Below are 20,136 nucleotides of genomic sequence, written 5' to 3'. Positions count from 1 at the left end.
CTATTCCAACTAGGATTCCCAAGGGGGAAAGAGGGAGAGGGGTGGCCGGCCACCTCTCCTAGTCCTAATAGGACTAGGGGAAGGGGGAGGCGCGCAGCCCCCTTGGGCTGCCCCTTTCTCCTTTCCACTAAGGCCCATGATGGCCCATATGGTTCCCGGGGGGTTCCGGTAACCTTCCGGTAACCCGGTAAAATCCCGATTTCACCCGGAACACTTCCGATGTCCAAATATAGGCTTCCAATATATCAATCTTTATGTCTCGACCATTTCGAGACTCCTCGTCATGTCCGTGATCACATCCGGGACTCCGAACAACCTTCGGTACATCAAAATGCATAAACTCATAATATAACTGTCATCGTAACCTTAAGCGTGCGGACCCTACGGGTTCGAGAACAATGTAGACATGACCGAGACACGTCTCCGGTCAATAACCAATAGCGGGACCTGGATGCCCATATTGGCTCCTACATATTCTACGAAGATCTTTATCGGTCAGACCGCATAACAACATACGTTGTTCCCTTTGTCATCGGTATGTTACTTGCCCAAGATTCGATCGTCGGTATCCAATACCTAGTTCAATCTCGTTACCGGCAAGTCTCTTTACTCGTTCCGTAATACATCATCTCACAACTAACATATTAGTTGTAATGCTTGCAAGGCTTATGTGATGTGTATTACCGAGAGGGCCCAGAGATACCTCTCCGACAATCGGAGTGACAAATCCTAATCTCGAAATACGCCAACTCAACATCGACCATTGGAGACACCTGTAGTACTCCTTTATAATCACCCAGTTACGTTGTGACGTTTGGTAGTACCCAAAGTGTTCCTCCGGCAAACGGGAGTTGCATAATCTCATAGTCATAGGAACATGTATAAGTCATGAAGAAAGCAATAGCAACATACTAAACGATCGTGTGCTAAGCTAATGGAATGGGTCATGTCAATCAAATCATTCAACTAATGATGTGACCTCGTTAATCAAATAACAACTCATTGTTCATGGTTAGGAAACATAACCATCTTTGATTAACGAGCTAGTCAAGTAGAGGCATACTAGTGACATTTTGTTTGTCTATGTATTCACACATGTATTATGTTTCCGGTCAATACAATTCTAGCATGAATAATAAACATTTATCATGAAATAAGGAAATAAATAATAACTTTATTATTGCCTCTAGGGCATATTTCCTTCAAGTATATGGGGTGTTTATGGCGAGCCGGAAGCTTAAACATTATTTTCAGGGCCATCCTATCACAGTGGTCAGTTCAGCTCCTCTGGGCGACATCATTCAAAACAAAGAAGCAACTGGTCGGATTGCCAAGTGGGCTATTGAGCTTGGACCTCATGGGCTCAAATATATACCCCGCACAACGATCAAATCCCAAGCACTCATGGATTTCATCAATGATTGGACGGAATTACAGGCACCTGAAGAGAAACCAGATAATACATATTGGACTATTCATTTTGATGGATCCAGACAGTTGGAGGGCTCGGGGGCTGGAGTCATACTAGCTTCCCCGCGAGGTGATAAGTTTTGTTATGTCCTCCGTTTAATGTTCCCTTGTACTAACAATGCAGCTGAGTATGAGGCTTTGCTCCACGGTCTTCGGATGGCTAAGGAGATGAATTTGAGCCGGGTTAAGTGCTTCGGCGATTCAGATCTAGTGGCTCAGCAGGTGTCTGGCACTTGGGATTCTAAGGACCCACTCATGGTTGCATATCGGCGAGAGGTGGACGCAGTGGCTGGTCACTTTAAAGGTTATCAGGTGGACCATATAGACCGGCGGAAGAATGAAGCGGTCGACGCTTTAAGTCGTCTTGGTTCCCAACGTAAATCGGTCCCGCCCAATGTCTTTCTTGATGTGTTGCACAATCCGTCAGTCAAAGTACCAACCGAAGAAGATTTGGCTATTCCTGATCCGGAGGCTCAGTTGGTGGCCGCTCTGCATGCCATACCGGATTGGACGATCCCATATCTGGATTACATGAACCGGGGCGAGTTACCAGACAATGAAACGTTGTCTCGACAGATAATCCGGCGTTCCAAGTCCATGACCATACTCAACGGGGAGTTACATCGTTACAGTGTTTCAGGAGCAATTCAGTGTTGTGCTTCTCCTCAAGAAGGTTGTGAGATTTTGCGAGAAATCCATGAAGGGGATTGCGGTTAGCACGCCGGTTCAAAGTCGTTGGTTGCCAAAGCTTTTCGCCACGGTTTTTACTGGTTGACGGCACATGTTGATGCGGAGGATTTAGTCAAAAGATGTGATGGATGTCAAAAATTTGCCCACCGTGCGCACGTTCCGGCTCAAGAGTTGCGGATGATTCCAGTTATGTGGCCGTTTGCAACTTGGGGGCTTGATATGGTTGGACCCTTCAAGCGTTCTAAGGACAAAAAGACCCACCTATTGGTAGCAGTTGATAAATTCACTAAATGGGTGGAGGCAGAGCCAGTCAGCAAGTGTGATGCAGCCACGGTGGTTCAATTCATCAAGAAGGTGATATTCCGGTTTGGTTTTCCACACAGCATTATAACAGATAATGGTACTAATCTTTCAAAAGGGGAGATGGAATAATTATGTCAACGTGAGCACATCCGGCTTGATCTAGCGTCGGTGGCTCACCCCCAATCTAATGGTCAAGCAGAAAGGGCAAATCAAGAAATTTTATGGGGTATCAAACCAAGGCTTATGGTTCCCTTAAAGCAGACGCCGGGTTGTTGGGTTGAGGAGCTACCTTCTGTGTTATGGAGCATCAACACCACGCCCAATAGGTCTACGGGTTACACACCTTTCTTCATGGTTTATGGAGCGGAGGCGGTTCTTCCTAGTGACATCCGTCACGATTCGCCCCGTGTGGCAGCTTATGTTGAAGCTGATAATGAGAAAGCACGTCAGGATTCACTGGACCTGTTGGATGAAGAGCATGATCTTGCAGCAGCACGATCGGCGATTTATCAACAAGATCTCCGACATTATCACAGCCGTTGGGTTAAAACCAGAACCTTTCAAGAAGGTGATTTGGTGCTCCGGCTCATCCAGGATCAGACTGATATGCACAAGTTATCCCCACCTTGGAAAGGACCCTTTGTGGTCAGCAAAAATCTGCACAACGGATCTTACTACCTCATTGATGTTCGAGAGCATAAAGACTCACGTCAATCGGAGGAGGAGACCAAGCGGCCATGGAACATAGCTCTCCTTCGGCCTTACTATACTTGAAGCCATAGGCTCTTCATCTGTACATATTTATGACAGTGTATATATCATATAATAAACCGGAGCCTCCGTTTTAAGCGGGGTATCTGTTCTTTTTATATCATGTGTGTGCTTTTACAAGTTAACCGACAAAGCGGAGTTTTTGTTAATCCGGCTTTAGCAGCTGCATAGATACAAAGAAAATCACTAGGGGGCTTGGTCATATTTGAACTATAGCTACAACTCTTGATAGGCATTTAAGCCACAAAGGGAAAATTTTGTGGAGCCAAAGAGAGTGGTGTACACAGTACAGACTCAAACATGGGCACACACTGAGCATCGCTCACAAAGTTACTTGGGGGCTCTTTTTGCAAAGCAACAAAGAGTTTGAAAGGACCCTCGTAATTGGCTATCAAGCCACGGCTTGGAAGCCTGGTGTATTCACCTAAAAACCCGGGTTAACCTGCCTTCATCAAGTAAGCCACTCATGTCCAGGTAATCCTGGTATGACCCATCGAACGTTTGACAAGTCAATCTTTTACAGACCCTGAACTTGTCACAGTTAAAACGATGATTGGTTAATTGGAGGCCCATCTTAAAAGGCTTTGTTAAATGGTTTAACTCAGAGGTCTGACAGCCCATGAAAAGCCTCGATTTGGAGCCTGGCAGCTCGTAAAAAGCCTTGCATATTTTCCTGTTTGACTTTTGTTTGTTGAAAATCATAAGTAATTTTTGATAAACCGGCGTCCTTGACCAGGCTTGCTTCTCAACTACAAGTTGTGGGCACATGATCAATTATAAACCGGTGTTCATTGACCCGGTCAGGTTTGACTAAATCGCTAGTGTCATAAAGAAAATCTGGTGGTCATCCCGGTCCGGTTTAATATATAGACCGGTATTATGAAGATGGAGTTATCAACGTTCCGGATTGGTATTAACACCTTTTCCGTATACACGTTTGGTCAACCAATGAGGTGTGTTCTGTACATTACTTTTTGTACAAACACTTGATTATTCATCTAGGTACCATATACTTCTTGGACATCATGACACGTCTAGCAGTAAACCGCTAGATACTTTTAAGTTGTTGTACCCAGGAATGCAATTCATCATGGGTTATATATAAATATATCCCAAAGGGCGGCACAGATTGTCACAAAGTATTACAAAACATGCTCGATGGCATGGCAGATAAAGTGGAGTTTCAGCTATCCTATCACATGAAGCTTCAAAGCGGCCCAAACAGTATCATTGTTTTTCATAGTAGCCATATAAACTGGCGGCCGGATCAGGACTCTTCATTGCGACGGTTTGACGGTTGAAGGTCAGTTGGTGTAGGCCCTTCTTCATCCCTCCCCAGACGCTGGAAATCAGCCGTTGACCAATCGATTCCAGTTAATGCTTGAAACACTGCTTCCTCATGGATAAGATTGGAAGGGTTAATATCAGGAGCGTAAGTGTGCTTACGAATCGGAGGCACAAGTTCTTCGACTTCATGGATGTCGGTCGGCTGTCTTTTCCCTTCTGCATCATAAAACGGTTGAAAATGGGATAAATCGGTATCATCAGCCAACTTGCTGGCTGCTGGCCGCATCTGTTTGGTCAGCCGCCGAAGATCATCATTGCCGAAGTTTGAACCTTCTTCTTTGATGCCTGGGTATCCTTTGATGATATCCTCCGCTTCAAGGTCTGGAATCCAGGCTTTGGCTCGAATAAGGGCGGTTAAAGCTCCTGCTCGGGCAGCTGCTCTCTTCAACTCGGCAATACGGGCTGGTAACATGCCCAGCTTCTCAAGGGTTTCCTTAATCAAAGTTGGAGCCGGTTTGTTATAAGCTGCCGTGCTAATAACCCGTTGAGACCCAGAGTATAGCTGTTCAACCAATGTATATGCCGCTTTCAGTTTCATCCGCATATATGTACCAAGATGAGCAATCCGAGTGCCTGTCAAAGATTTTATCAACATTTTGGTCAGTTATAAGATTCATCGACTGGCGCAACATACATAAGCAGACACTTACCAAAGATAGCAGAGGTCATAGCATTGATTTGGCGTTTCAAACCGACTAGTTCTTCAACCACTGGCTTCAGGGCTGCCTCGGCGTCTATAGCTCTTTTGGTTAAACCGGATTTCTCGGTTTCCCATTCAGCACATTCTTGGTTGAAGGTTTCTTTTAGCTTTTCCATTCCGGCCAGGGCCTGGGTCAGCTCCTCTTTGGCTTTTGCAGCCTCGGCTTGTTGTGACTTCACATTTTCTTGCAAGTCAGAATTTCGGGCATCTTTGTTTCTCAGTTCATCCTGCAATGTTGAAGATATGTTAAACAAACAGCATATATCTATGCTAAAGTACAAAGCGTATAACAAAGTTATGCACTTCATACTTGGGGATGCCTATTCGCTCTCAAGTAATACACTTTATACAAGTCTCCAGAACAATGCAAGCATTATCCTTGACACTTGGGGGCTAATGTGTGTCTGTTCTAAAACGGATATGTGGATTAAAAACCGGATTAACTTGGCAAGTTAAACCGGCCTTTGGGGGCTATGCTGCAGAAAGTTATCTCATTTTTTCAAGATGAGTCTTATCTATTATTAGCAACTTACCATTGCAAGGATCAATGATGAGATGCTTAAAGTGTTACAAAGACCCGGTTTGTGATTAACAATCATAAAACGGCCCTTGGGGGCTACTTGAGATAGTGTTTCAGCTATAAATCAATATATAAAGGGAGAGGAATTTACCTCATATTGCTCTTTCATCAAGTTCACCAAGCCGGCTTCATAATCCCGGTTTGAGTGCAGACGGTTCAAGAAGCCAGAATGAAGCTCATCAGTGTTAAGATGAGCATAGTTTGATAAGTCGCTGCTCCATTTACCTTTATCCCGGGCAGCTTGCTCTTCTTTGGCACTATGCTGAGCTAAAATGACGGGATGGCCAGGAGAGCTGTGGCCTATTCCAGTAATAATAACATCATTACCTTGGCCTTCATGATTTTTGGTGGATGATGCTGGAATTTCAGTGTCTTTCACCGGACTAGCCCGGATTGGCTTTGCCGGTTCAGTATCGAGTGCGGCAGGCTCAGCATCTGTTGGTTCATCGGTATGTTGGCCTTCAAGGGGTGGATCATCAAAAGTAGCTTCAGGATGGGGGTCTTCCGGTTCACCAGTCTGTTCCGGTTCACCTCTTGGTTCTTCTTCTTCGGCGACAGGGTCTTCTGGCGGATTGGTGACCCGAGATTTCTTGATGGGTCTGGCTTTGGCCCTGCAAACAGAATAAAAAAGGATTAACATCCTATTCAAAGGATTTATGGCGCATTGAAAGGAAAAGGTTTTTACAACTCACCCGGCCACAGTTTTTAAAGGGGGAGTTGAGTTGCTGTCGATTCACCAGAAGATGAAGGAGGTGTCACCTGATAATTTGAATCGGACGGATTAAGAGGTTGTCTGAAATAACCTGCCTTGGGGTAAGAATGGTCAGAAGTAGGAAAGACCTCAGACCGGCGCTTCCGAACCGGAGTGTCAGGTAAACCGGCTAAAGTGACCTGTTGGCCACTGTGTCGGGTTGTCCGGCGAGCTTCATGCTGTTGAGTCTTCAAAATAAATGTTGGATCCAAGTGAGCAAGAGGATGAGAAAAGCTTACTTTCCAGACTACTTGGCGAGTTTTTTGTGTTGGCATAGAGTCTGAACCAGAGGAAAGGGTAATTACCTCTACGTCATCAGCTTGACTAGCTTTTGCGTCCTCCTGAGGAAGATCATCGTTAATGAGATGCATGAAAAGAGAGCCAAGTGAGTCAAGTTCTACCTCAACTTCTGGATCATCGGTATCATCATCAAGCTCCATATTAATCCGGTCAGCCGTTTTTCGTTTTGACGTCTGTTTTACGGCTTTGGTCTTTGGGCGGGATGGCTTGACCGCTTTGTCTCCAGTCGGCTTTGCCGCTTTCTCTATGGATTTCTGTTTCCAGAAGGGGTCATCACCCTATATATATAAAGAAGAAGGGTTACAGGTTGTATAAGTTAAATATATTAGAGATGAAGAGGAAGTGTAATGCTTACAGCAGGCGGTTTGTTCTTGGCATAGAAGGGACTCAGACCGGTTTGACTACAGATCAGTTCCGACTCATTCAGAATCTTCTTTACACCTTTAGTGACTTCTTCCTCAGATAATTGGATGTTGCAATGGCGTTGAGGGTCGTCAACTTCACCGGTATATTCGCACATTAAATCGGGACACCGTCTTAGCGGCAAGATACTCCAGGATATCCAACAGCGCACAAAGTCCACGCCTGTTAAACCGTTTGCCATAAAGGCCCGGAGCTTGGCGAGTTGAGGAGCATATTTCGCCCTTTCTGAAGAGCTCAGGCGTTGAGGCATGGGGTGAGTATTGGATAGTCTGTGGTCACGAAAGCCGGGCAGGGGATTTTCGTCTTTAGGAGAAGTGTCTCTGCAATAAAACCATGTTTGGTCCCATTCCTTTGGGTGGCTATGATGCTTGGCATGAGGAAATTCAACTTCTTTCCGCTTTTGAATCGAGACACCGCCAAGTTCTGTGCTCGGGCCATTTACAAACTCTGTGCGCCGGTTTAAGTGAAAGAAATCCCGGAACAGTTCTGCAGTTGGTTCTTCTTGTAAATATACTTCACAGAAGACCTGGAAGTTGCATAAGTTGGAAACCGAGTTGGGACCGATATCTTGTGGATAAAGTTGGAAACTGGCAAGCACATCTCAATAAAACTTTGACCCTGGTGGTTTGAAGCCACGACCTATATGGTCAACAAAGACCACCACCTCGCCCTGCCTTGGGGTTGGAGGATTTTTCTGTTCCTGGAACTCGCCATTTGATCTCAGTTTTCTTAGGCAGAGAGCCGATGCTAACCATCTCATTCAACCGAGTCTCAGTAACCCGGGAACGAGCCCAGTTGCAGGCAGTGAATTTTTTGGCCATTGCGAAGCAAACAAGCTGAAAATGAAAGGCCGGTTTATAAATTACGCATGATTATATGCAAGAGACAAGGAAGTAAGAAACATACTGATATGTGAAATGGTATAAACCAGAGACTAATGCAATAAGAGAAAAAGGTAATGTTAGCACAGGATTACTCAGACACTGTTAAACCGGAGCATAATTATGAAGGTAAAATGCTCCTCCGGTTTATCAGAGGGCTAATGGCATAGACTGCTTATACAAGGTTAAACCGCCTATATTGGTGCAAGGAGAAACAGATCTCACAGGGACATAGAAACAGATCTCACAGTGACATATAAAATTTTCGGATCTAAGATAAGACAGAAAAGTAAAAATAATTGGATCTAGAAGGGGTGCAGAACCGAAGCAATTTATGAAGGACTAGATCAGTTCTTTGCACATAAAGGTTTGTGATGACAATGGAAGGTTAGCTACGGCAAGGGATACGTCAAGCATGAAGTGTCCAGCTACAGACTAAAGGCAGAACAAGGAAGAACAGCACTGAAACACTGATGAACTTCAGAAGAACTGCGAAGAATGTCGAAACCCTAGAACAGATCTGTGGCGAAAAAAGCAGAGAACTTACCGGAGCTGGTGAGGAAGCGGAAAGGCGCCGCAGTGTTCTGGTGCGTTCAGGGTGATGCAGCGGCCAGGGTCAGAGCAGAGGCGACGACGGCGGCGGCGGAGCTCCAGAGGCTGAGCAGCGCGAGGAAGACGACGTGAAGAGGCACGAGGGGGAAAAGGTGAAAATGACCCCTCGGTCCTATTTATAAAGGCAAGGGATAAGTGTCAGGTGCGAAAATCGAGGGGCCAGAAATTTGGAAGTAAGGCGGAGCTGTCGCCTCGATTGTCGGAGACCCATTAATGAAGATATGTCATACACAGTTTTTAGACAGATGACGTCACGACGGTTACCACGATTCGAGAAGATGATGTCACAGCGATTTATTAAATTATGAGAAGATGTTGAAGACGAAGTTTTTACTAAGGATTGACATGAACCTGTTCAAATCAACCTGGGGCCTAATGTTGGGGATATTACTACTGGGCGTAAACCGGCCAGGAAAGGCCGGATTAACTTCATCCATAGTTGATTATGCTTGAAGCCCATGAAGACAGAAGAGGAAAGGTCCAGGGCCCAAAACCGGTTTAAGGCCCGTAGCCGTGAACCGGTATTTGTATGAAACTTGTATTGTAAGATAGAAAGAGTGGAGACCGAACCGGACACGTTTATGAGCCGGTCTCGGGACTCTGTAAACCGACGAGCACCGCCCATGTATATAAGGGGACGACCTGGCAGCGGTTCAAGACAAGAGACAACAACTCGAGAGCCAGACAAAGCGGATTCACTCCCTGGCCTTCGAAACCCTAGCAATACAAATCACACTAGACGTAGGCTTTTACCTTCCTCGAAGGGGGCGAACTAGTATAAAATTCCCCGTGTCCCTTTGTCCGGTTTAACCCCTTAAAGCTAACCCGTAGCGATGGCTCCACGACTAAGTCCTTTCACAAAGATATCTGCCGTGACAAACCCACGACAGTAACCTTTTGTAATACTCCCTCCGTACCTGAATATAAGATGTATCGACTTTCATGCAATTCAACCTTGTGTATGCTTGACTAATATTATATAGTAATAAAATATCAACATCTACAATATATAAAATAAATAAAATATGTAAATACTTTTCGTGATGCCTCTAATGATACAAATTTGACATTGTAGATTTAATATTATTTTTTAAATAACTTGTCCAAATTTGCATAAGTTTGACTTTTGGAATAACTAATACATTTTATATTTTGGAACGGAGGGCAAAGGGTGTATTATCAACACTTGGTAGATATATATATAATTTGTTGTGGGGAAAGGGAGTCGCCCGCATCTTTTCTTTCCTCTCTCGTTTCCACGCATGATTGTTTCTTGGGCTGGTAGAAAGGTGCACCACAGCAATTTCCTGGTTTTCCTATGGACACGCCAAGAAAGATGATGCGCACTTTGAAATTTTCCAGTTTTCAAACCAGTGATGCAGTATCCCCGAAGACCCGCCACAACCAAGTTGATGCCACAACTTGAATCCGCCAAAACAAAGACATTGTATGATTTTGCGGACACTGCCTTTTGATGGTCCACGAGAACCTTAAAGAAATCCAGGGAGACGCCGAAAGTGCATACGAGGCACACCATTTCCTTCCTTTACATAAAGCCATCTCCTGGCCAGAACCACCACTAGTATAAAAATTCAAAATTGATGCATACGGAAGCAATCCATATAAAACTTTCCTCCTAGTATTAACCAGGGATTAAAATTCTCTACAAAATAGATCAACCAAGGATCTGTATTTTGTAATATTTCTATCAGAACCCCACCCTTGGGCTGAAGAATTGTCTAATTTACTGTATTATCCGAACTGCACTTCTGAGAGAAGATGAGGATCCGTTCCACACATCCATGTGGAAGGGTGTGCAGTGAGGTGGAGTAAATTGGAGGCATTGCCAGGAGAGGAGAGGCACGGGAACCCACGCCGGCTTGCTTCTTCTCGGTTACCCAAACGGTCGCTCGGGCCAGACAAGGCATTGGATTCGGGGCAGCAATATACTACTACTCCAGTACTCCTCCTTGATTGTGCCCTGCCCCAATTCTGAAACTGGCAGGCAGCAGCTGAGCTAGCTGGTACTGCTCTGGAGTCTGCAGCTCCAGCCTGAGGCCACAGCCGCCGGCGCAGGAAGCGCGCGGTCACCTCCCCCTTCCGCTCGAGCTGGTCGCCCTCCCGCTCGTTCTTGGATCGCTCGTTCCTGAGGTGAGTCATGGTACCATTGTCTGCCATTTGCATGCTGTTTTCGACAAGAATTTGTAGCTGTAGCTGGCCTGTTCTTCCCGAGGTGGAAGAAGAACCATCCGTGCAGCAGATGCGGAAAAACCGCGGATTTTTGTTGCATGGATGTGGTTGCGCGGAGGGCATCCTGTTCTTGTCGTTCTGCATTTTTATTTTTATTTCTTTGGTCTGTGTTCTCGTTCTCCCGGTGTTCCGCCTCCTGCGGGAGGCTCTGATCTTGCGCGGATTGCAGGAGGAGAAGCGATTGTCAAGATCTTGCTCGCCTGGCCGCGCTCCGGGGAAGCCAGATGCGGAATTGACCTCCGAGGATGGAGGAATCGAGGCCGAGGAGGGCGCAGCCGGCGCCGGCGAGGATCCGGCCCGTGCCGATCGCCGTCACGCCGGAGGGCTTCTGGTGCTGCCCCTCGCCGGCGGCGCTGCACAAGAGCCTCAAGAACCCGCATCACCACCACGGCCACGCCGGCGGCAACAGCCACGGCCATAGCCACAGCAAGCAGCAGCGCAAGATCCCGTCGGTGCCCCCGTCCGTGGCGCCCTCCGTGCAGAACGCGCCGTCCGTGACCGACGAGCCAGGGCGCCGGGAAGCTCCTGACGGGCAGAACGCGGCGGCGGCCGAGACTGCGGCGGATAAGCGGCAGGAGCAGGCCGGCGACGCCGAGGCTCAGCAGCACAAGATCTGCGTGGGATTCGGGCAGCCTGAGACCAGTGACCTGACGGTGATGCTGTATGGCAAGGAAGGGATTGCTGTCAGGATGAGTGTGCATAGGGATGTTCTCTGCGGAAGCAGCGGTTTCTTCGCTGAGAAGCTCTCTGACGGCGACAATGGCCATGGTGGCTCTCTGGTGCCATGCGTGGAGATCCATGATTGCGAGGATGCAGAGATCTATGTGGAGACCGTCGGGCTGATGTACTGCGATGAGGCGAAGCACAAGCTGCTCAAGCAGAATGTGTCGCGTGTGCTTCGCATCATGAAGGTATATGCATGTTCAGAAACTCACACTTCAGTGCCTTTGCCTTTCTTTTGTTGCAAAGCTCATGTTGCTTGGTTTGTCAGTAGATTTTACATAAGTTTCATTCTCACAGAACAACTGCATGACAGTCAATTTTTCCTGAGCTCTATATATAATCTTAGTAATTCACGTACTTGCATGTTTGATCATGACAGAAGTGGCTAAATTTGCAGGTTGCTGAATTGCTCGGTTTCCATGCCTGTGTCAAGTCATGCTTGGATTATTTGGAAGCAGTTCCTTGGGTTGGCGAGGAAGAAGACAGCGTTGTGTCGTCGATACGACATCTTCAGAGCAAGTCTTACGGAGTTAGCCCTTTGCTGAAAAGAGTTACTTCTGACAGCCCGTACTCACCAACCGATACTTTGTCTCATATTATGGAGATGGTCTTGAAGAGCAATGATGACAGGGGGCGTCGGGAAATGAAGGCCTTAGTTCTGAATCTTCTCAAGGATAGCAGCCGTTGCGCAGATGGAACATCAGATATCTGTTCTGAATTATTTTACGGTTCGTGTCGAGGTTGCTTGGAAAGACTTCAGCCACTCTTTCTGGAAGCATCTGAAGCCGGTTTTCCTTCCCAAGTTACACGCCAAATAACTCTGGAGACTGACAATATCCTCTGGTTGGTTGAGATATTGGTTAACCAACGAATTTGTGATGATTTTGTGGTCATGTGGGCAAGCCAAAGTGAGCTTGCGTTATTACATGCAAAATTGCCTATCGCCTCTCGCCACACAGTTAGCAGTATAACAGCAAGGCTCTTTGTTGGCATTGGAAGAGGAGAAATGCTTCCGTCCAAGGACACTCGTCTTCTCCTCCTGCAAGTCTGGCTGCAAGCACTCATCGATGACTACTCATGGCTACAATGCAGCTGCCGGTCATTTGATAGGAAGCTTGTCGAGGAAGGGATTGGGCAGACAATCCTGACACTTCCTTTGGAAGACCAGCGGTCTATATTACTGTCATGGCTCGGGAGGTTCTTGAAATTAGGCGATAACTGTCCAAATTTGCAGAGGGCGTTCGAGGTATGGTGGAGAAGGACTTTCGTCAGACCTTATGTCAACCAGGCAAGGTAATGTCTGTCCTATGATCAAACAGAAGCTCATCTTGAAACGATAGGGAAGAGTAGTGATTGTAGCCCATAGATTCTTTCAGGGATTGTCGTGGTCAATCTGATTGATAGTGGACATGAAACCCGGTGAGAATTTCAGTGGCTAGTTTTTCCTTACTGCGTAAATGTCGATGACACAGGAGATTTGTATGACTGCACGTTTTAGCCTATGATGTAAAACCATATGCTTTTCCAGTAGTTGTTATAAGAAAACCTCGATCAACAGCTCCTTCTCCATTGTACTTCTTTTTTACTTTCAAGTTGTTATCAAATATGACCACCATTTCCCCTTCTTCTGGTTAGTTGAAGGTTGTGCTTATGGACTGTCTAAGGACTGTGCACATTATTTCATTCTCCAGCAGAAATTCAGGGTTGTAACCAGCCCATATAGCAATCAAATTTGGTAGGAATTGAATTCAGAACTACTTCCAGTGCCCACCATATAATCTCACAAAATCACTCCTGATATGACAAAAGTAGAAGTCACTTTCATAGTAAAAATCCTTTTTCTCAGAAGCTTACAGATAGAAATAATTATGGCTCTTATGCATGCATCTAGTCCCTTTCACATCTTTATACCTACTCACTGCATTTTTATTGGCCAAAAAAAAATCCTCCAAAATCCCATTGGATTTCCACATCAAGATGTGAACAACCCAAACAAGCTGATGTAGATGTCACCGACAGATGCTCTCTGTTTCTCTGTACCTGCACCGAGGCTTCTCGAGAATGTGGAAATATTTCAAGAAACACAAGTGAAACACATAACATTTAAAAGAAAATCGGATAAATGTCTAAGGACAGTATAGATTATTTCTTTTTCCGGCAGAAATCCAGGGTTGTAAACAGCACATATAGCAATCAAATTTGGTAGAAATCGTATTCAGAACTACTTCCAGTGCTCACCATATTCTCACAAAATCACTGGCTGACATGACAAAATTAGAAGTCACTTTCATATTAGAAATAGTGGTGACTTATGCATGCATTTAGTCCCTTTCACATCTTTATACCTACTCACTGAATTTTTATCGGCCCAAAAAAAAAGGAAATCATCCGAAATCCCATTGGGTTTCCACATCAAGATGTGCACAACCCAAACAAAGCTGATGTAGATGACACCGACAGATGCTCCCTGTTTCTCTAGACTGTACCTGCATCGAGGCTTCTCGAGAATGCGGAAACATTTCAAAAAACACAAGCAAAGCACAGAAACGTTTAAAAGGAAATAGGATGAATGCTGACCAGAAGCATCCATATCAAAACTATGTGTCCAATTGTTTTATTTCTTTTAACTGTCTTGGTTTTGGATGGAGTTGATGGATGAATTTGCAGTTAGAGGTTGCTGGGGCATGATTAGGTGCGAAAGAAAGGAGCTATCAGGTATCAGCTACCTATGACATGTGTGCATCAACTTGACACAAAGGGTCTTTGTGTCACTGGATCAGTGGAAGCCGCACCTTAGAAGCGCCACGGAAAGCAACACAAATTTGCATTTTGTGATGGTGATGATGATGATGATGTGATGTGATGTTTTGTTAAGTGTCTTTGTCGATGACTAATGAGGTATATGTGTGCTAATTAACATGTATTTCATGGAACCTGAAACACGCATAAATCCCTCGCACATGATGATTCATGGGATTGTTTGGAATGCAAAGAATTTTCCTGAAAACAGTTGAATTCAAAGTGTACCACCAAAAAATCCATGGGATAATATTTGTATGATAGCTCCATGTCAATAAATTGCTATAGAAAGTGGGGCTAGATGGAGACTTCTGACCTTTTCATGGCATGAAACAAGAAAAACTCTTGCCATATCTTATAAAAAGTCAGGAAGGGGAAGAAAGCTTTCAGAGTACTTCCTCGTCGAAATCAACGAGAAAATGTGACCCTTTCCCCATTATCCAGGTTTTCTTTTGGTATCATGGGCACAGCTGAATTTTTGGCATGTTAAACTTGTTTAGTCCGTTCTGTTTTGGGGACACAGCAGAAGTTCAATAATGATCTGGATTCTGGGTTGGTGTCTCTACTAAGTTATCTGCCAAACATGAGCTGGGCCAACTGCCCCACATGGTGCAGTGGAGCTTGCTTGGTTAAGCATGCATACCTAATCATCTATAATTAGCTGATGCCGACTAGACATGTGTGCTGCATCACTGCAGTATAGACAATATTTGTGTTCGCATCTGCACGTTACTGTTGTTGTTGTTGTTGTTCTTTTCTCTTATTTTATGCAAGAGTGGTTCTAGTGGTGCTTAATTCAAGTGGTGTGCAGAGTACTACAGGGCATGACTTGATGAATTATGCTATTGGATATCACTGTGAGCTGGTGAACCTAACCAGAGTAAAATAAGGGGCTTCGGTGCCCCCAAGTCTCCAAGCTGTGTGTGGTGGTCAAGGAGAAATTTTATTTTATTGTTGCATCATTTGATTGATCAATTTCATTTCTGAGCCTAGATAAACTATTTAGGATCCTCTTGATTTTTTTTTCAATTCGACGGGAAGTAGATAAATTCGACGAACTGCACTTCTTTCATCATGTGGTTATGGAATAACTATGCTTAATAAAAAAAGTGTTGCTGAGTGAATGTTATTAGCCCTTGGATGTCAATATGGCAACTATACAAATAGATTAAAGGAAGTAGAGTCCCTGCAAAAATAAAGATTAAAAAGAAGAGAAATTTAAAGCTAAATATGAGCGCAACTTCGTGTTTACTCATGTGCAATACTCCTACCTGGATATCTATTCCAAACATATAAAAACTAGAATATATCGTGCAACTTTATGCGGCCTTCTTTGGTTTGGAGGAATTTTCTAGGAATTTCATAGGTTAGGATTTTTATAGGAAAGATTTCTTTAGTGTCCTTTGGTTTGTGTTAACACCAGATTTTGGCATGGTCACGAATCCGGGTTCGTATGCAAAAGTTAGAGCAACACTTCGCGGGCCGGCCCTGAGTGAGAAAGTATTCGGCCTTTGCCGGCTGAATGAAACCTTGCCGGGGTAAAATCTTGCCGATGTGAGGGCTTGCCGGCGTGGAAAGCTTGCCGGCGGAGAAGCTTGCCGGCGTTAAAAGCTTGCCGGTGGAGAAGCTTGCCGGTGTGAAACCTTGCCGGGGAGGAAAGCTTGCCGGGGGGAAAGCTTGCCGGGCGAAGACCTTGCCAGGGCTGAAAAGCTTGCCGGGAAAGAGCTTGCTGGGTGAAAACTGTCAAGGCCAATCCGACCAGAAGCTGAAGATGGGCTCAAATGATTATCTAGATGGACTCGGATGAAGAAGTGTTCAACATGAAAGTTATTCCTAACGTCGAAACAGTCAACTTTGCTTTTGGAGTCATCATCATCCGACGTAGTATACGACCTGCAGAGACGCTACAAGAGTCGGATGGTCCAGTCAGCTACATGACCGAGTCCGACTCGAAATTAAAGATGACCCCGTGGAGTATTCAAGATGGCCTTATTTGGAAAAGTGATCAACATACGGATTGTTGGCCTCATCGAAGCATACAAAATTGATATTTGAACCGTTTCCATCGGAAGTCATATGCAGATTCCACGGCGTGCGCAAGGAGCAAGACAGAAGATTGGATCAGATTCGGGCTGAATCCAAGTGGGACCAGAACTAGGACTCTAGGTCGTGAATTGATGTAATTTTCTTGTAAGGAAAGCCTAGATGAATCCTTTGCTTGTACGGGAAGTCCTGCCGCCTCTTATATATGTTGGGGGTGACGGCCGATTGAACAACACACAATCGAACAAATCAATATACTACTTTTTCATCTACGTTTTATCTCACCACCGCTTTTCTCTCTCGTTCTTCGCTGTTCTTCGAGAATCGACCTAGGGGCGAGCGAATCGACCTAGGGGCGAGCGAAGAACAGCGAAGAACGAGAGAGAAAAGCGGTGGAGAGATAAAACGTAGATGAAAAAGTAGTATATTGATTTGTTCGATTGTGTGTTGTTCAATCGGCCGTCACCCCCAACATATATAAGAGGCGGCTGGACTTCCCGTACAAGCAAAGGATTCATCTAGACTTTCCTTACAAGAAAATTACATCAATTCACGACCTAGAGTCCTAGTTCTGGTCCCACTTGGATTCAGCCCGAATCTGATCCAATCTTCTGTCTTGCTCCTTGCGCAGGTCGTGGAATCTGCATATGACTTCCGATGGAGACGGTTCAAATATCAATTTTGTACGCTTCGATGAGGCCAACAATCCGTATGTTGATCACTTTTCCAAATAAGGCCATCTTGAATACTCCACGGGGTCATCTTTAATTTCGAGTCGGACTCGGTCATGTAGCTGACTGGACCATCCGACTCTTGTAGCGTCTCTGCAGGTCGTATACTACATCGGATGATGATGACTCCAAAAGCAAAGTTGACCGTTTCGACGTTACGAATAACTTTCATGCTGAACACTTCTTCATCCGAGTCCATCTAGATAATCATTTGAGCCCATCTTCAGCTTCTGGTCGGATTGGCCTTGACAGTTTCCACCCAGCAAGCTCTTTCCCGGCAAGCTTTTCAGCCCCGGCAAGGTCTTTGCCCGGCAAGCTTTTCCCCCCGGCAAGCTTTCCTCCCCGGCAAGGTTTCACACCGGCAAGCTTCTCCGTCGGGAAGCTTTTCACGTCGGCAAGCTTTCCACGCCGGCAAGCCCTCACATCGGCAAGATTTTACCCCGGCAAGGGTTCATTCAGCCGGCAAAGGCCGAATACTTTCTCACTCAGGGCCGGCCCGCGAAGTGTTGCTCTAACTTTTGCATACGAACCCGGATTCGTGACCATGCCAAAATCTGGTGTCAACACATGCCCCCCTGTTTTTCGGCAAAGCTTGTGTGTCGAAAAATAACTTGTATTGTGTTTGTTCTAAGGACGATGTCAACACTCCATCGGCCATTTATTTTCCTCAGGACGATAATCAGGTATCGGCCATGTCTGTGCTAAGGGCGATAGTCATATATCAGCCATTGCCCACTTAGGCTTCTTGCCACACACTTGGGTTGTATTTCTTCAAGTACTTGCCATTGAGAGCTCGAGGTAACAGTGCCCCTTGTACGGATTCCACCAAATAAGAGTTTCCGGGAACTATTCTTGCAATTCTAAAAGGACCTTCCCAACTTGGAGACCACTTCCCGAATTTGCTGTCCCTTGAACCAATCGGGAGAATTACTTTCCAGACGAGATCGCCAACTTGAAAATTCTTCAACTTAACCTTCTTATTGTAAGCCCTTGCTACCCTCTGTTGGAAATATGCCCTAGAGGCAATAATAAATTAGTTATTATTATATCATATTTCATTGTTCATGATAATCGTTTATTATCCATGCTAGAATTGTATTGATAGGAAACTCAGATACATGTGTGGATACATAGACAACACCATGTCCCTAGTAAGCCTCTAGTTGACTAGCTCGTTGATCGATAGATGGTTACGGTTTCCTGACCATGGACATTGGATGTCGTTGATAATGGGATCACATCATTAGGAGAATGATATGATGGACAAGACCCAATCCTAAGCCTAGCACAAAGATCGTGTAGTTCGTTTGCTAAAGCTTTTCTAATGTCAAGTATCATTTCCTTAGACCATGAGATTGTGCAACTCCCGAATACCGTAGGAGTGCTTTGGGTATGCCAAACGTCACAACGTAACTGGGTGGCTATAAAGGTACACTACAGGTATCTCCGAAAGTGTCTGTTGGGTTGGCACGAATCGAGACTGGGATTTGTCACTCCGTGTAAACGGAGAGGTATCTCTGGGCCCACTCGGTAGGACATCATCATAATGTGCACAATGTGATCAAGGATTTGATCACGGGATGATGTGTTACGGAACGAGTAAAGAGACTTGCCGGTAATGAGATTGAACAAGGTATCGGGATACCGACGATCGAATCTCGGGCAAGTATCGTACCGATGGACAAAGGGAATTGTATACGGGATTGATTGAATCCTTGACATCGTGGTTCATCCGATGAGATCATCGTGGAGCATGTGGGAGCCAACATGGGTATCCAGGTCCCGCTGTTGGTTATTGACCGGAGAGTTTTCTCGGCCATGTCTGCATGACTCCCGAACTCGTAGGGTCTACACACTTAAGGTTCGATGACGCTAGGGTTATAGGGAAAGTATGTACGTGGTCACCGAACGTTGTTCAGAGTCCCGGATGAGATCCCAGATGTCACGAGGAGTTCCGGAATGGTCCGGAGGTAAAGATTTATATATGGGAAGTCATCATACGGTCACCGGAATAATTCCGGGGGTTACCGGTATTGTACCGGGACCACTGGAGGGGTTCCGGGGGTCCACCGGGAGGGTCCACCTGCCCCAGAGGGCCCTATGGGCTGTGTGTGGAGTGGGACCAGCCCCTTAGTGGGCTGGGCGCCTCCCCCCTAGGGCCCATGCGCCTAGGGTTTGGGGGAACCCTAAAGGGGGGCGCCCCCCTTGCCTTAGGGGCAAGGCAACCCCCCTGGCCGCCGCCCCCTCCTCAGATTGGATCTGAGGGGGCCGGGCCCCCCTCTCCCTTGCCCCTATATATATGTGGGGGATGGGAGGGCAGCCGACCCCAAGTTTTGGCGCAGCCCTCCCCCTCTCCCAAGTCCTCCTCCTCTCCCGCGGTGCTTGGCGAAGCCCTACAGGATTGCCACGCTCCTCCTTCACCACCACGCCGTCGTGCTGCTGCTGGATGGAGTCTTCCCCAACCTCTCCTTATCCCCTTGCTGGATCAAGGCGTAGGAGACGTCACCGGGCTGCATGTGTGTTGAACGCGGAGGCGCCGTGGTTCGGCGCTTAGATCGGAATCAACCGCGATCTGAATCGCTACGAGTACGACTCCTTCATCCGCGTTCTTGCAACGCTTCCGCTTAGCGATCTACAAGGGTATGTAGATGCACTCTCCTTCCCCTCGTTGCTAGATTACTCCATAGATTGATCTTGGTGATGCGTAGAAAATTTTAAATTTCTGCTATGATCCCCAACAGTGGCATCATGGGCTAGGTCTA

General features: G+C 46.0%; 1 protein-coding gene across 1 annotated transcript; it reads left to right on the top strand.

Moving 5' to 3' along the window:
* The first annotated feature begins 10,552 nt into the window (after positions 1 to 10,552).
* Positions 10,553 to 13,424, top strand: LOC119299355 (BTB/POZ domain-containing protein At3g50780-like). Its single transcript, XM_037576590.1, has 3 exons — positions 10,553 to 10,979; positions 11,248 to 11,989; positions 12,199 to 13,424. The coding sequence occupies exons 2-3, from the start codon at positions 11,324 to 11,326 to the stop codon at positions 13,096 to 13,098; spliced, it is 1,566 nt and encodes a 521-aa protein (XP_037432487.1). The 5' UTR covers positions 10,553 to 10,979; positions 11,248 to 11,323; the 3' UTR covers positions 13,099 to 13,424.
* The last annotated feature ends 6,712 nt before the right edge of the window (positions 13,425 to 20,136 follow it).

Source organism: Triticum dicoccoides, chromosome 5A (genome assembly GCF_002162155.2).
Source record: "Triticum dicoccoides isolate Atlit2015 ecotype Zavitan chromosome 5A, WEW_v2.0, whole genome shotgun sequence".
In the NCBI taxonomy this organism is placed as follows: Eukaryota; Viridiplantae; Streptophyta; class Magnoliopsida; order Poales; family Poaceae; genus Triticum; species Triticum dicoccoides.
Note: the sequence above shows the minus strand (reverse complement) of the source record. Positions and strands in the feature narration are given on the sequence as shown.

Excerpts from the sequence above, each read along its gene's own strand:
- LOC119299355 (XM_037576590.1), top strand. The coding sequence starts at position 11,324 with ATGGAGGAATCGAGGCCGAGGAGGGCGCAGCCGGCGCCGGCGAGGATC. Across the intron at positions 11,990-12,198 it reads GTGTGCTTCGCATCATGAAG|GTTGCTGAATTGCTCGGTTT; the intron begins GTATATGCATGT and ends CTAAATTTGCAG.